The sequence below is a fragment of the Balaenoptera ricei genome, chromosome 3 (genome assembly GCF_028023285.1).
Source record: "Balaenoptera ricei isolate mBalRic1 chromosome 3, mBalRic1.hap2, whole genome shotgun sequence".
Classification (NCBI taxonomy): Eukaryota; Metazoa; Chordata; class Mammalia; order Artiodactyla; family Balaenopteridae; genus Balaenoptera; species Balaenoptera ricei.
The window spans coordinates 37,779,198-37,796,307 of NC_082641.1; the positions used below are offsets into that span (position 1 = coordinate 37,779,198).

General features: G+C 36.9%; 1 protein-coding gene across 1 annotated transcript; it reads left to right on the top strand.

Annotated features, from left to right (window-relative positions):
- Positions 1 to 484: 484 nt before the first annotated feature.
- On the top strand, positions 485 to 11,045 carry MRPS30 (mitochondrial ribosomal protein S30). Its single transcript, XM_059916358.1, has 5 exons — positions 485 to 1,097; positions 2,499 to 2,644; positions 3,379 to 3,484; positions 4,466 to 4,642; positions 6,933 to 11,045. The coding sequence occupies exons 1-5, from the start codon at positions 503 to 505 to the stop codon at positions 7,220 to 7,222; spliced, it is 1,314 nt and encodes a 437-aa protein (XP_059772341.1). The 5' UTR covers positions 485 to 502; the 3' UTR covers positions 7,223 to 11,045.
- The last annotated feature ends 6,065 nt before the right edge of the window (positions 11,046 to 17,110 follow it).

The window sequence follows — 17,110 nt, forward strand, 5'->3', positions numbered from 1 at the left end:
GTCATCTATGAGTGATGCTTGCATCATTTAAAAAATAAGCATGTATCAAAAAACATGTTAGAACAGTATTTTCAATAACAGGACTCGACCCCAAGAACTAAAATAGAAAAGTGATGTGATATCCATAAATGAAACCAGTACATTTAGCCAAGGGCCAGAGGTTTCGGTGCAGAGTACTCCTAAAGGCTTTCTGGCAAAAAGTTTGCCCTGGTCCTAAACAGGCAGCATCTCCTATTTAAAAGTTTCACTTCTCCCCGCCACATCCGCGGAAAACCTATCGGCACACGAGTTCTTCCTTTCAGCAACAAACTCTTCGGTTCAGGATAAACTAAGTTGCAGAAGCTATCTGATTGGCTAAGAAATAATGACGTAAGATTTCGCAAGCCCACTGAGAATCGTCCTCCCCAAGCCTGGCTCAGATTCCGCTTTCCGATTGGTTCTTACGGCAAGAAGGCGGGGACAATTGCTGAAGTTGACCTCTGGGTCGGGAACCCCAGCAAACATGGCGGCGGCCAGGTGCTGGAGGCTTGTGCTCCGTGGTCCAGGGCTGTCACTGCACACCGCGGCCGGGGCCGCCGTCACCGCTCCCGAAGTGACCGGCCCAGATGTCGCGGCGGCCCCAGTCGCGCGCTACCCGCCGCTCGTAGCCTCTCTGACTGCCGACAGCAAGGCGGCACGGCAGCGGCGAGTGGAGCGATGGCAGGCCACGGTGCACGCGGCCAAGTCGGTGGACGAGAAGCTGCGAATCCTCACCAAGATGCAGTTCATGAAGTACGTAGTTTACCCGCAGACCTTCGCCCTGAACGCCGACCGCTGGTACCAGAGCTTTACCAAGACCGTGTTCCTGTCGGGCCTGCCGCCGCCGCCGCCGCCTGCCAAGCCCGATACCGCGCCCGCGCCGGCTCTGGACGTAGCGGCCCTGCGCGCCGCCGCCTGTGACTGCCTCCTGCAGGAGCACTTCTTTCTGCGGCGCAGGAAGCGTGTGCCGCTCTACCTGGAACGTGAGGCCATCGCTTCGCCTTTCTTGGACCAGCTGGTTGCCTCCCTCACGGGCCTGCTCAGCGCTCGCAATCCAGCCCTGGCTGCCGCCGCCCTCGGTGAGCCTCGGGCCCGCCATTGCGGGCGGGGGAGGTGGGGATGGTAGGGGACCTCTCTGCGCCAGATTTGCCCCCTCTTCCTTTCTTTCTGCTTGGTTAGGTTTTTTTCCTAGTTCTTTCGCTCCTGGCTGGCCACAGCGTCCGGAGACTGGGTTCTCGTGCCTGTGCTGCCACCTACTCACTGTACAACCCTAGGCTAAGTAGCCTAAGGCCACCAGGGCTGTGCTTTGTGAAGGTCCAGACAAGTGTTGGTTAAAGAGAAGGGGCTCCTGGAGAGCGGGACAGGCCTGGGGTTGCCTTTTAGCTCTTCCATCAAAAAGTTACTGACCTTATGTTAGTTTATAAACCGATTTTGGCCTAGTTTTTCTCATTTTCAAGATGAGAATACGATAATAGTTCTACTTGGTCATAGATAGAACTGTTAAGATTAAAGGCGATATTGATTAAAATGCCTAACGTATATTCGGTACTCTCTATGTGCCTGGCCCTGCTCTGAATTTTATATGTGCCAAATTTAATCCTCACAGTAACTTTACAGTAGGCAGCGTTGTTTTATAAATGAAAAAAACAAACAGATCCATCTAAGGCGCAGAAACGTAAAATGTATCTAGTTAAAGAGCCTACAGCTGGTAGATTTGGAGGACGGGCTTCAAACCCAGCCATTCTGGGTTCCCAGGAAGCAATCAGCAACTTCTGTTTTACTGTTACATGCAGGCATGAAAAATAATGAATGGATAGACAGTTTTAAAAATGAGTGTTTCTGACGTGTTCATCATTTTATATCTGCCACCCAGTAGGTATCTTAATAAATATCTATGGAATTAACGTTACTGTGACTGTAGGTGTGTGCTCAACGGAGTCTTGTAGTGTTCTTGTTTCTTCCCTCCCAGTTGGGAATGAAGTGGTCTTGAGAGAAGCGTCACAGACTTCGCTCATGATTGATGGCCTGGGAAAGTTGACAATCTCGTCAAAACCCAGGTTCCTCTTCTATATAATGGAGATGATAACAATTATACATACCTTTGAGAGTTATTGTGAAGATTGAATTAGTAATTCATAAGACACCTCTGACTCTTAGTAAACTTTTTATTTCTGGTGAGTGATGCTGCTGTTGGTCTTATTTTATGTTTACTCTTAACTGAGAAGCCTCTTTGGTTACAATGCTTAGTGTAGCGTGGCACAAGTAGACAATAAAGGTTTGAGCGTTATATTAAAGTTGTGATTGTTTAAGTTAAGTTATTACATAATCCAGACTCTATATCTTACATCAAAGAGTAATTTTTGATGTATTTTCAGTTAGCACAGTCGTTCTTGAGTTCTGTATTGCTGAGTTTGGTGTTCTTACAATAACTAAATTCATCTAAATTATCAGGTAAAATTTTTTTGAATATCTTTTGATAGATTGTAAACGCCCAGTTCACTTTTACTGGTTGCGTGGTGAAGAAATTATTCCTCGTGGTCATCGGAAAGGTCGAGTTGATGCTTTGAGATACCAAATAAATGATAAACCACACAACCAGATTCGAATATCCAAACAACTACCCGAGGTAAGGATTTATTGCATATGTTTCTGTTGACAGTTGAGGAGGAGGTGTCATAGCAGGCTAGGTAATGGGCTACGTAGGATAAAAAGTTTTGGATAGAACCCTTTTCTTTCAAGTGTATTTGGAATATATCTCAGCTGAAATTCTTTTTCAGCTTTTTAACTTGCTATAGTATATATATTTTGCAGAGGTCAAATAATCGTTTTAAGTGGGGTTAAGTCCTCAGTTTTTAGGACCGTACAAATCCTTTTTTTTAATATGAAAATACTGATAATAGTTTATGATTGTAATTTACGGTAAACTACGCTACCTAATTATAAATCAAGGCATTTTTACAGCTATAAGCTGGTCATCTTACGTGTATACACTTCTTTTGGAGAAAACAGGTGTGTTTTGAGTGTCATCTGTGTGTCCATGTCAGAGGTTGGCACATTTCTTCTGCAGAGGTCCGGATAGTAAATATTTTAGGCTTTGGGGGCCATAAGTCTCTGTTGCATTCTCAGTTCTTATCATGTAACAGCAGCTGTGTACCATCAGTAAATGAATTTGCATGACTGTGTTCCAATAAAACTTTATTTGGAAAAACAGGTGGCTGGCTGGATTTGACCCATCACTAGATGGTAGTGTTAAATCATTTTGTAAAATCATCTCATTTTTAAGATTTTTAAATCTATTAAGAATGTGACTAAAACATATGCTAGTGTTGCTGTGAATTCACTTATGACTTTTTCTTTAAGTTTGTGCCGCTGGATTATTCTGTACCTGTAGAAGTCCCTGTTATGAATTGTAAGCCAGACAAACTTCCATTATTCAAACGGCAGTATGAAAATACCATATTTATTGGTAAGTTTCCTCTTTTAATAAATGAGTTCAAAGTGTCCTGTGCAAATTTGCATAATTAGTTCTTGATGACCAAGAGGTTCAGATAGTCTATAAGCAATGTAATTCATCTCAGGTTGCAGTATGCATGAAAATTGGAAAGAAAATATTCTTTCAGCTTGCCATTTAAAATTTTACTTGTTTCTACTGAATTAACAGTATTTAACTCTAACAAATAGTTATGTTTATTAGGCTTTGTTGATTTATTATTTATATAGAAAAGTAATTTGTGTTTTTTCAAAAGTAAACAGGTAAGAACTGGATTTGAGGTAGTGATTGGCTTTTTTTTAACAAAAGCCTCCCATTTGTGCCACACACTGATAACCATCAGGAATATAAAAATTAATAAGGCCTGATCTCTGTGCTCATGCAGCTTATACTTTGGCTAGTTTTTCTTTGTTTATTAATTCCTAGCTGATTGAGGAAGATTTTTAAGAAAGCAGCTTTCTGCTGGTCCTCCAGAACTGTTCTATCAGTCCGTTCTCAGTCGCTGTGGTCTTAGACAGTGAATTATGGGGAAGTTTTGGTTGAAAAGACTTAACCACTAAAACCAAGAATGTCAGCATTATAAAGGAAGTTTTTAAAGTTATGAAGCATTTGTATCCTTTGGTGATTATGACCAGCAGAATGACAAAACTCCTAACGATGACCGAGGAGTTTGAGAAAACTGAAATAATAGGGAATTTAAAATAAATTTTACATATATTCTTTTGACTTATCCTATGTCATAGTGAGCTGATGATAGCTAGCAGATTGTACTTTCAAGTGAAATTTATTATAATCAATAAAATAAATAAGTAAACCAAGCTTTCCGTTTGTGTATTTTGAATGCTGATCACATAATGAGTAGAGAAGACAGATAGCCTTGAAGCAAATACTGAGGACATGTGCTCCAGATATTCTACTTGTGTATTTCATCTGAAATGTTTTTATTTTGCTCTTCAGGGACAAAGACAGCAGATCCACACTGTTATGGACATACCCAGTTTCATCTGCTACCTGACAAATTAAAAAGGGAAAGGCTCTTGAAACAAAACTGTGCCAATCAGATAGAAGTTGTTTTTAGAGCTAATGCTATTGCAAGCCTTTTTGCTTGGACTGGAGCACAGGCTATGTATCAAGGTAAAACTAGTTTTATGGCATTATAGTTATTGGAAGACATTTTAAGAATTTAATAGATCAAATTGTTTTCCTTGGGTTAAAATGTAGGCTGAATCTTCACATTTTGAAAACTTTTGCATTGGCACAAAATGCAGTTGTTTTAAAGTCCATAATTAAATATTTTACATTTGTAGTTGGTAAGTGGCACTTTGGTAGTTACTCTGATCTTTTACTTTGACCATTTTTGTGTGAATGTATTTCTTTCTGATGATGTTCTCAAGCATTTCAAAGACCACCTAACTGAGTCAGCTCTGTAGATGACAGCAGCTTTCTGAAACTAGAAAATGAAATGCTTTCATGGATTAAATTTTAGATTAAATCACAGTTACGATGTATAACTTCTTTGAAGGCCATATCTAGGGTGTGAGTTAGGAGACTGTTTATTCAGTTACTGGCTTATGGTTTTTACATACCAGGTGTTGTTGGCCTTGGAGATATAGTGTTGAGTGAGAGAGACAGATCCTGCTCTCCTTGAGCTTATGTTATAGTAAGGAGAGTAAAAGATAATAAACATGTAGCATTTTTAGCTAGTGATGTTACTCTGGAGAGGCTATACTAGATGAGGGGTAGAATGATTCATAGGTTGCAGGTATAAATGAGGCGTGGGGCAGAATCTATTTAAACAGAGTTAATTCAGGGGAGGTCTCTAAAAAAATGACATCTGAACAGAGACCTGAATGGTGAGGAGCTGCCTTTGCACAAACCTGGGGGAAGGACACTTCTAGGCAAAAGGAATGGCAAGTAACTCTGAGCGAGGAACGGGCTTGAAGTGTTGAAGGAACAACATGAAGGCTGATGAAGAAAGGGAGGGGGAGAATGGAAAGCGATAGGGAGTGAGAGAGAGGAAGCTGGAGGCATGCCATGGAGGACTTGTAGAGCCAGCCCATTGTGAAGCATTTGGATTTTGTTACAATACAATACATACCTAGATTACTCCTATATAAGCATCCGTGAGGAATTTTAATACAGATTTAATTGCTGCCAGGCTCACCTTTTTCCTTTATATATATTTTAACCTTACACTCACAATTGTTTTGTTTTTTTTTAAAATTTATTTATTTGTTTTGTTTGTTTTTTGGCTGCCTTGGGTCTTCGTTGCTGCGCGCGGGCTTTCTCTAGTTGCGTCGAGTGGGGGCTACTCTTCGTTGCGGTGTGCCAGCTTCTTATTGTGGTGGCTTCTCTTGTTGTGGAGTTCTAGGAATGCGGGCTTCAGTAGTTGTGGCGCACGGACCTAGCTGTTCCGTAGCATGCGGGATCCTCCCGGACCAGGGCTCGAACCCATGTCCCCTGCATTGGCAGGCGGACTCTTAACCACTGAGCCACAGGGGAAGCCCCACAATTGTTGACTTAGGTTTTTGTAATAGAAATAGAAATAAATGGATAAAGTAGGAATAGGAGTAGACAGAATCAGAAAAAGTAGAAGGAAACTTTCTTGAAGATACTAGAATGGCATTGTTTATTCATAAAAGATAAAGTACTTCTTTTCACAGTATAATTCTATATTTTAACAATACTGTTTATTGGCTATCTTCATTAAAGCTGGTATAAAATATGTGTGGCAAAATTCATAAGTTACTCCTTGGCCCTGGCAGTTGGATTTAAAAGTATTAAAGCCAGTCAGTCTGGAACAAGAAGCAGCCAGAAAACTTGAGTAGTAAAGGTATTAAGATATCCTGGAACCTTATGATGACGTAAAATACACTAGGCAAAATGAAAGCAACTCATAAAATCAATTTTGATTTATAAATTAAGACACAGAATTCATCTAATAACTACATGGTTTAAGTTCTTAGAAAGTCAAGTTTTTTTCTGAAGGGCGTTTTTTTGTTAGATTTGGTGAAGTAAATGGCAGTAATGGTTATTGGGTGTTACATGCTGCTGGTATAAGGAAAATTTGAACATATTTGAGGTTGTGAGTAATCATGTGGTTAGTACCAGATGTAGGAGAGATCTGCATAGATAGAGCTTGCTGCTCTTCTTAGATGAAGTGAGTTAAGGTTGAAAGCTGATGAAGTCCAAAGTTGTTGAAAAGGTGTATCATGAACTTTGGGGATAGTAGAAGGAAGGAAATAGTTCTTGATGCAGAAATGGAATATAGGATTAGAATGGAGAAGATAGGGAAAACTTTGAGATCTTTGGAATTTGGTAGGTAAAATATATAGGTTTTAGGAGGTATTTTATACCCTCTAATGTGTTTTGTTTTGGTAAAATATATTCTGTATGTAAGTTTCAGCATAGCTTTCTTCTACAGGATTCTGGAGTGAAGCAGACGTTACTCGACCTTTTGTCTCCCAGGGTGTGATCACAGATGGAAAATACTTCTCCTTTTTCTGCTACCAGTTAAACACTTTGGCGCTGACTGCACAAGCTGATCAAAATAACCCTCGTAAAAATATATGTTGGGGGACACAAAGTAAGCCTCTTTATGAAACAATCGAAGATAATGATGTGAAAGGTTTTAATGATGATGTTTTACTTCAGATAGTTCACTTCCTACTGAATGGACCAAAAGAAGACAAATCACAGCTGTTGGTAAACTAAGAAAGAACATTTGATTCGAGACTTTGGGAATACTTAAATTTCACTGAAGGAACAATGAAAGGAATTTTGATAATGAGACTTTTGTCAAATATTAAATGTACTGATTTTGAGACAAATATTTCTTATGTTAACCTCTGATTAGACCTTTCATTTGGCTCAAAATACATCACTAAAGGATTTAATTTTAGATATAGTATGTCGATTAAAAATAATTTTACTTATATGTGACTAACTGACGAGACTAATTGAGCAGTCATCAATACCTGGTATTAATTGTGTGTGTAAGCTCATACTACTTGCTGCATACCACTCACTGCATGACAGGCCAGTAATTTGAGAGACAAGGTGTTGGCGCAAGGAAAAACGACGTTATTTGGAAAGCCAGTGAGCCAAGATGGCAGACTAACATCCTAAAGAATTATTTTAATTCAGGGTAGAACTCTAGCTTCTTTTAGGCTAGGGAAGGGGGAAGCAGGGTGCCTGATAAGCTTGTGGACAGTCTTCTGACTTGTTGGTAATGAGATAACCAGGTGGTATTTTGGGAGTCAACATTAATCAACCTTCTGGTTCCAACCTGGCTGGGGTGTACGTGCTTGTGGTCAGCATGTAGTTAACTTTTTCTACGTGGTGAGAATTTTAGTATCTATAATAAACAACTGAAGGATATGGCTCAGAATATTATCTATAGCCCTCAAGGAGGAACTTAAAGGTCTTTTGACTTTGTTTTATGGCTAAACTGTTATTTTGTCTTGCTTGACTATTTTCCTTTGTTTCTGCATTGTCTCATTTCTCTGACTAAATTTGCTGTTTGGAACTCAGGGAAGGCCTTGGAGGCTAAAGCTTTTCTACAAACAAGAGGCAGGGGATATGGGGGTTCTGTACCCTGGAAGGCCCTGCAGGTCCTGCTCAGTTTTCTATGGTTTTAAAAGTAATATAAAGACAATTCAGTGCTTGAGAATATTTAGATGTTTTGTTATATTTTTTCTTTTTAATTTTTTATAATAATATCATATAGAGTTTGAAAACCCTACACAGACCCCTTCAAAACATGAACAGTATTTTGCACATATAGGAAACTGGCACAGAGGAGTTAAAGTGACTTTAATAAGTTTTCACAGATGATTAATAATATAACTGATGAATTATATGCAACTTAGGTTCCTTAGAGCTTAGAAGTAACATTAGTATATTTCTGCTAGTTTCATTTGTTCTATCCCAAAGATTGGAAAACTAGGTTTGTTATGTTTCAAAATCTATTGTCGGTAAAATTGTTAATCTTGTTGAGAATTAAGGTTCGTTCAAACTATTTTTAGTGAGAAAAGATAATTACCTTTGTTGTTGTTGTTGTTTTTTGGCCGTGCTGTGTGGCATGAGGGATTTTAGTTCCCTGACCAGGGATTGAACCTGTGCCCCCTGCAGTGGAAGCACCGGACCACCAGGCAATTCCCCTAATTACCTTTGTATAACCATGCTAACACTTACGATTTGATATAACCTCCTGCTGTAAATATCTAAAAATAATCCATTATTTACTGTAGTTAATGACAAATGCTGTTTTTTCTTTCTTCCTTCTTCCTTCCCTCCCTTCCTCCCGCTCTTTCAAAACAGAGGTCACAGTTACATGGAATAGATGCCTCAGCTAGAAGGGATTGTTTACTACAAATGATTGCTAAACTGAAGGAATATTATTTGAAAGTTGTAATTCAGTTCAGGCAAGTGCCACCTTCGCAAGGCATTGTGCTAAGTGTTCCATCTTTACTTTCACTTTTTGCAGAATGCCATGTAATTTCACTCCGCCATTCTTTTATTTAAGCTGTTTCCAAAGCTTGGAATACTGTTTTCTACCCTTGGTCCTGTTTATTCCAACCTGTCTGTTGCATTCTCATTCATCCTTCATAGAAAAATGCAGGTATAGAGGGAACAACCATATCAAGCTCCAAATAAAATATATCTCTTAATCTTTGCTCTCACCTTCTAACTAATTGAACCTTGGGCAATTTGAGTTACCATCCTTGATTTCTGCTTCCATAAAACAAAATAATTTCACAAAGTTGTCTAAGGATGAAATGAGCTAGTGTATATGAAAGTGCTTTTAAAATATTATGTAATTAAAATATCGAGGGTTCAGTTGAAATACTTTTCTTTTCCTAAACAGATTGTAATTGATTGTCCCATCCTTTGAATACTTCTTCCTCTATGGTAGCACCTGTTTCATTGTTTCACAACAATTTTTCTCATTACCAATAGTGGACAACACACACATCACACATACACACCTGTACGTACATGTCAGGACCTCATAGAGCACTTAACTATATTCTAGAGCATGGTCTAGATATTTTACCGATATTAGCTCACTTAATCATCACAACCATTTTGTGAGCTAGGGACTGTTATTCTCATTTTGCTGGTGAGTTAACAGGCACAGAGAGCCCAACAGCTTATTGCAGGTCACACAGCTAGAAAGTGGCAGGATTAGAATTTGAGCCCAGGTGGTCTGACTCCAGAGCCTGTGGTAGATATTCCCCAGTAATACACTATAGATGTAGTCAGTGCTACAGCAGTGTATCAGTGGTATAAATTTAGATAAAGGAAATGTTAATACTGACTGATATGAATCATAGGAATGTGCCTTGGAGCAAGTAGCATTTGAATTGGTTCTTGATAGATGACATTTTCCAAAAACAGGACAGTAAGTGGATAGATCTGTGAATGAAGGTGAAAAGTTCAAGATTTACCTGGGAAGTAGGTGGTAACTTGCTTTACCCAAGTAGGGTGTAGTCTGAAAGCATTTCGAGAAAAAAATTATTTACTAAGAAACAAAATCTAATTGGTGTCCCATCTACATATAACACTGAACGTTTGGCAACAGTGTAGCAGTGTTTAGACTTCTGGGGGAAACATTACATCAGAAGAAATCTAAATTAGTCAAGATAAAGATAGGTTAGGACAATTGAAAAAAATGTTAGAACACCCAAGTCTCTTATAAATTCATCAAAAATGTATTGCAGTTGATTAGCACATGATTTAATAGAGGAACCAATGAATGGAGGAATCAAAATGAATAAATGTAATGAGTACACAAAGTCGTATCAGGCAAAAGTAAGCATAAATCAGGGTTAGTACCTATAATTTCAAACAATTCAAGGCAAGAAAAGAAATCTAGTGTTAAAAGGTCATTTTATGTCATAAACTGTAATCAGTGTACGAAATGTTAGTCTTAGTCTTGAGAAGTTGGAGTAACTAAAAGTGAGGAATAATGAGTAAAGGTGACTTAATAAAATTTGGTATCGTACAAACAGAATAGATCGTTTAAAATGTGGTAGAACATGTATACAAAGTCATTTATTAGACCACAGAAAGTGTTAGGAAATTCTTAAAAGTGGGAATCATATAGGTCGTGAACTCTATCCACACCGCAGTATGCCCAGAAATCGTTAGTATAGTTTTAAACCAGGAACACCTAATCATTTGAAAATAAAAGTATATTCCTCAATGGTTATTGCCTGGACAGAATTTTCAGTATAAAAATCAAACACTCCCAGAGCTATATCACAATCTAAAAGTGAGAGCTAGTTATCTTACTTGCCTTTTCATTTTTGTCAGATGTATTTTTATATGATCTGGACAGTTCTTCCTTTCCTATGCTTTGAGCAGGAAAGCATTGTATTAGTGTAAGTAAAACTTTAGACTAAAATACAAATCCTGCTTATAAAAGCTAGTGGGATATAGCCAAAGTTATTCTGAATACATTTACTCCTAAGGATGCATGAAGGTGCTGTAGGAGAGAATCACTGAATAAACATAATCTCTTCCTTTTGCAGTTGTCAACTAACTTTGCTTTAATACTTTTTGTTTTTGTATTAAAACACATGGAGTAGAATGGGAAAAGCCACATATATTTTAAAAGATAAAACATGAAGTTCAGAGAAATTTTCACTAATCTCAGAACTCTGGGAGAGCATCATATCTTGCTTTTTGCTGTCTTACATTTGATTTGATGCCTGTTTACTAGTATACTTAGTGGCAAATTTATAAAGTTACGTGTTTATGTAAAGTAAGAAAATAAAATCTGTATTTGCTAGAAGAGTTTTAAAAAACAAACTAAAGAAAATCAGAAGAAGAAAATACAAATGTAGAAGACTGAATTGGAAGAGAAAGCAGACTTGACAAGTAGATGCACTAACTGGTTCTTTATCCTAGCCCCTCCCATGTCAGTAAGAGTTAATATTCTAGTAAATCTAATGAAGAGGAGAAAAGAAAACATTGAGAATTGGAAAAGGGGAAGTAATATACTTGGTGGAGGCTCTAGATAGATAGGAAAATGCTATATATAACAAATTTGGACATTTTCTGCTGAGAAATATAAACAAAATGATAAAGATAGAAAGCTTGAATGGACCATGGAAGAAACTGAAAATATTTCTAAGATACCTTCCGACAAGGATCCAGAGCAGTACAGTTTATCTGTGAATTCTTTAAAATTTCCATGAAACAAAACTAAAGTTTGGAGTGCTACCCAATTCATCTTATTAACTCATCCCAATTTTTTAAAAAAATCTCTAAAAACATACAGGTTAAATGCACATTTGTATATGAATGCAGAAACTCCAAATGAAATGCCACATACCAACTTCAACAGTAATTAAAAAATCTACCCTAATAGGGTAGAGTTAATCATGGAAATTCAGTACCAGATTGATGTTCAGAAATATGCTAATAGCTAACATCAGTAGTTCAAAGGAAAAAAATAAAGCTTTTGATAAAATTCTTACTCTTGGTTAAAAAAGCAAAGAAAAATGGGTATTAATAGAAGGATATTTTAATAAGAGTTTTATGTTAGTCAACCCCCAGTTTATGTTTAATGGTGAACAATAACTGATGTTCCCACTGAACTCAGGTAAGACTGCCAGCTTTGACCTTTATGTGTGGTTTGCTGATTCATTGCAGGTGCCTAGAATCGTACAAGCAAGCACTCCAAAGTTTGTTGAATAGATGTGAATTAATGAACTTAAGGTAGTCAGTCTTTCTAGTTTGGAATCAGGTATATCTCCTCATTTATTTGCACTTTTCATATCTCAGCAAAGTTACAGTTTTCTTTATGAAGATTTCCATGCCTAGATTTTTCTGTAACTGTGAATGAATTTTTTTCATTTCAGTTATTTTTTATAGCTTCAAAAAAGGCTTTGTAATAGCTGTTGTTGACTGCTATATATTTATTTGGTAAAAGGCCTGTTTAATTAGCTCATTAAATCAGGAATTTTTTAGTTGAGTCTCATGAGGTATATAGCTCCAGTCTGTCTTGGGTTCCTCTGAAACTGCTTATCAGCACAGATAATCATCAACCTCCACGTAGTAAAATCACTGGACAGTCTCTGACTACTTCACTCAGTACATGTGTCACATTTGGCGTGGATGACCACCCCTTCATTCTTGAAGTGGTGTCATTTATTGCCTTCAATGAAACATACTCCATTTTCCTCCTATCTCTTTGACCATTCTTTCACATTCCCCTTTGCTGTTCTTCCTCTGATCTTTCTTTAAATATTGGTATACCTCAGGCTTCTGCTCTAGACTCCATCTTTTTTTATCCACCATCTTTCCTTAGATGACCTTACCAAGTTTCATGGATTTAAATATATTTATAAGCACATTCAAAATTGCAATTCTATTTCAATTTTGTGTTTCATATCTGAACTGTTAACATCACCATTGTAACTGAATGGGTCTGAGTGATTAAAATTAGGGTGATTTTTCAGTTTCATAAATTTCCCAGAAAATACATATTATTTTTATAATAAAAAATTCACTTAAATTAGAGAAACTAGTTCTCTTTCCTGAACGGACTCTAATATGAAACCACCGTCTTATGTCAAATTGTACTCCATCATAAACAACTTTATTGTGAAATTGTATTTGGAAAAGCATTTCTTGAGTACATTTGTTATTTAAGAAAAGTTCGTTCAATAAAATTCACATAAGTTTCATCATACGTATATTTAACTTATTCTAAATAGTTGATCCCTATAAACTGAAAACTTATTTATTAGGTACAAAGACCTTAGATTTTTTTCTTGAGATATTTTAATAGACCAGTCAAGTTAATTGCTATGCATATTGCATTTTATATTAAATTCTAGCACATTTTGGATAATGCTTAAATTAAATGTGAGGTACGGTTAATTCACATAAAATATGTTAGGCACAATCATTTTTTAATTACTCATTTACTATTACAGAAATCAGAAAAAAAATCGTTGCTTTGGACAGAGGCAGGAAAAAAGAAAAAGAAAATAAAAGGGAAAAAATTGCTACAGAGAATATTGAGAATAGAAAGCAAAGATCCACAGGTGAAGAACATTGACATTGGGCAATATTTGATTGGACAAGGTTGAATTTCTCATGAAAGGCCTTAGTATTCCAAAGTTTGGTAAAAAAAATTTTGTAAGACAAACAACAATAACAGTACAAAATAAAAAGCAGGGACTAATAAGACTCCACAAAGGGTGAGAATTACAGGTAATGATATTCCAAATGTACAGACATGATCACTTGTCTTGGTGTGTAATTAAGCACACTGTAGACTAAAATTCAGCAATAGTTACTATCCAAATAAGCTTATGTCTTCATTAAATATAGCTTATAAGACTATGTAACTTTAAGAGTATTCTCATAATTAGCCTGCTTTAAATAATGTTCTGGATGTCATCCTTAGAACAAAATTAAGCTCCATTTCTCAATCACATTTCTTTGTTTCTTTCCCTCTATGTAAAAATATGGAATTCTGTCTCAGGTCTTGATTACATTTTGTGTTCTTTGTCATCCTATAGAATTCTGCATTTCACTTTGGAAATTTCTGTAATTAACTTTTGATGCTTGAAATTGGCTTTTGAAACTTTTATAGTAGTTTGGACATAAGTTTGGGGTTTAACGTGTAGGTTGTATTTTTGGCTTTTTGCATCTTTAAAAGAAAGTTATGGTTATGAGATGATTTGTTTTTGAAATTATGTAAAGGAACTGCCATTGGATTTAAATCTCAAGTAGTGTTCTCTAGAAATGAATTGAATTGATGGGAAGTCCAAGTTGATACATGCAAATGGGATATCACTTTTTTTTACCTTTTTAGTTTTGGGACAAAATAAATGAAGTTTTAAATTGGTGACATATAGCAAAAACTTATATATTAACCAGTTTAGAAAAGCTGAAGACAGAAGAAAGTAGCCATCTTTTATTTTTGTTTATTCTTTTAAATTTTTATTTATTTATTTATTTATTTTTGGCTATGTTGGGTCTTTGTTGCTGCGCACGGGCTTTCTCTAGTTGCGGCGAGCGGGGGCTACTCTTCTTTGCGGTGCACAGGCTTCTCATTGCGGTGGCTTCTCTTGTTGTGGAGCATGGGTTTTAGATGCGTGGGCTTCAGTAGTTGTAGCATGTGGGCTTCAGTAGTTGTGGCACGTGGACTTAAGTAGTTGTGGCTCACGGGCTCAGTTGCTCCGTGGCATGTGGGATCTTCCTGGACCAGGGCTCGAACCCGTGTCCCCTGCCTTGGCAGGCGGATCCTTAACCACTGTGCCACCAGGGAAGCCCCCATCTTTTATTTTTGAATAGATAACTGTGTAAATGATTATAAACTTGATGCTTTAATATTTTAATTCAAACAAACACCCTCAGAATGTTTTTATAAAAGTTGTGTATTGATATAAAGATATTCACACCTTTAGCATTTTTTAGATGTGATACATATATATATAAAATGGGAATTGCCATATTCATTTTTGCTATGGCCTTATGGCCTTATTCATCTTGTAGAGGTCTATACTGCAGAAATATGTAACCAAATAACATAAATTAGCTACCTGTACTTTTTATCATTTTAATTCTAGGTTTGAATTACAAAAATCTGTCATGATCTTAGGAAAATGAAAGCTTACATGATGTTTAGCCACTTGGAAAGTATTTCTCTGGGTCTTCAGTTCATGTAAAACTTGACTTTTATTTGCAAACTAACAGTACTTTTGTTATAAGCACTTTATTAGGATCTTCTGAAGCATTCCAATAAGTTTTCTCTGTTAATCAGTAATTAATCATTAATCATTAATAAAGAAGGTGGGCAGGATTTAAAGCCAGAATGTACATCAGGGATAATTTACTTTAGCAGCTGAGTTCTGTTTATGTCATTCATCTTTACCACAGATGGTGCAGCTTTTTTGTCTTAATTGGCAACATTAAAAGGGAGAGAGGTTTTAAAACATCCAGGTTTCAAGTTCTTTTGAAAAATAGTAAAATCTGATGACTCTAGGTTTACATTCTTTTGTGTTAACAATAGACAGGCTCTGGAACTTGTCTGCTCTGGGTCCCTTTAGAGGGGACATACTCTCTCCAGTTTGTCCCAGTCCCCCCACCACCCACTCCTCATTTTTACTCTCTTGACCAACATCATCGGTCATGCTTCACTAATTTCTGTTAAATGTTTTGTCTCTAAGGCATTGAGTTTATGACCCCTGAGGTCCAGATTACTGTTAAGAACTTGTATTACTAGTGGTAAAATTCAACCTTTATAATTACTTTTCAGGTTTTAGGATCTCAGTTTTCTATCAATGTACATTAATGATAAATTGAATCCAAATGAGGCGTTCAATTTCGTTTGAGATAATTGAAACCTGGTCTTTGAGTGAAAGAAGATATATTAGTTACCTGGCAAAATACATGAACTTCTGTTCCCTACCTCTTTTGCTGAATGAAAGGCAAAGTGAAACCTGATTTGTTTTGTTTTGACAGTTTATTAATCATGAGGTTAGGAGAAATTTTGTCTATTTTCACAGAACCAAAGTTGGCAACCAGAGAATATTTGGACACTATATGGAGTATTTTGTTTCCCTTTATAGTCTATGTTGGGTTGTCTACAGTATCACCCTCCCCAGTTGTGGAAGAATAGTTAGGATGCTCTTACAGAGTTGAGCCCTTATCAGACTAGAGAAGATGCCCAAACGGTGGTCAAACACAGACTGGTTAGAAAGCTGTGAAGTAACCCATTAAAAAACAAAAACAGAAACAAAAGAAACCTTTGACTTCTGTGTCCCAAAATGGTGGACTAGATTATTTGGTTCAATCTTCCTGCTATAATATCTGACTAAATATAACAAATATCCACTTGAAGGCAATTAGAGAGGTAACAAGGTAGTGAGTAATTGCCAGACTGATATCAGGAAGAAAACGGAAATCCAGAAAGGTGAACCTAGTCTTGGGTCTGCCTTTGCTCTGGAGGGGGAATTTGTTAACCAAGAAGAGGAGACTGAAAGTTTGAGTAGAATTTTAATAGTCTTGTGAGATTAGAAGGACAGAAGTTATAGCACGGCATCTCCAAGTTTGGGACTTGGGTAGAATTCCTTGGTTTGAGACCCTGAAGGATCACATTCAAGGTATAAAGGTGAACTAGAAGTAAACCATTCACATAGAATATAGCTTAGAATTGAGCCAACTAGATAGCTTAGAAAAATCTGAAGTTTTGAAAGTAGATTAACATGATCTGAGATTTCTGGTGCCCTGGGAATCTGAAAGATGCAAGTTTGGAGAAAGAGAACATGTTCCTAGGTCTCAAATTATTTCTACAAAACTTTTTCAAATACAATATATCCATATAATAATTGGGCACAAGAGGAGAAAGACAGTCAGAGTGAAAATCAGCAGAAACAATAGACAATAGAAACAGACCCAAAGGGGCATCAAATATTTGGATTGTGAAATAGACTTTAAAATTAATGTTTACTATGTTCAAGGAGGTAGAATAAAAGATTGAAAATTTCAGTATAGAACTGAAAACTATAAAAAATGTCATTGCAGATTTGTAAAAGAGCCAAATATTCAAGAATTAGAAAAACAAAACAGTAA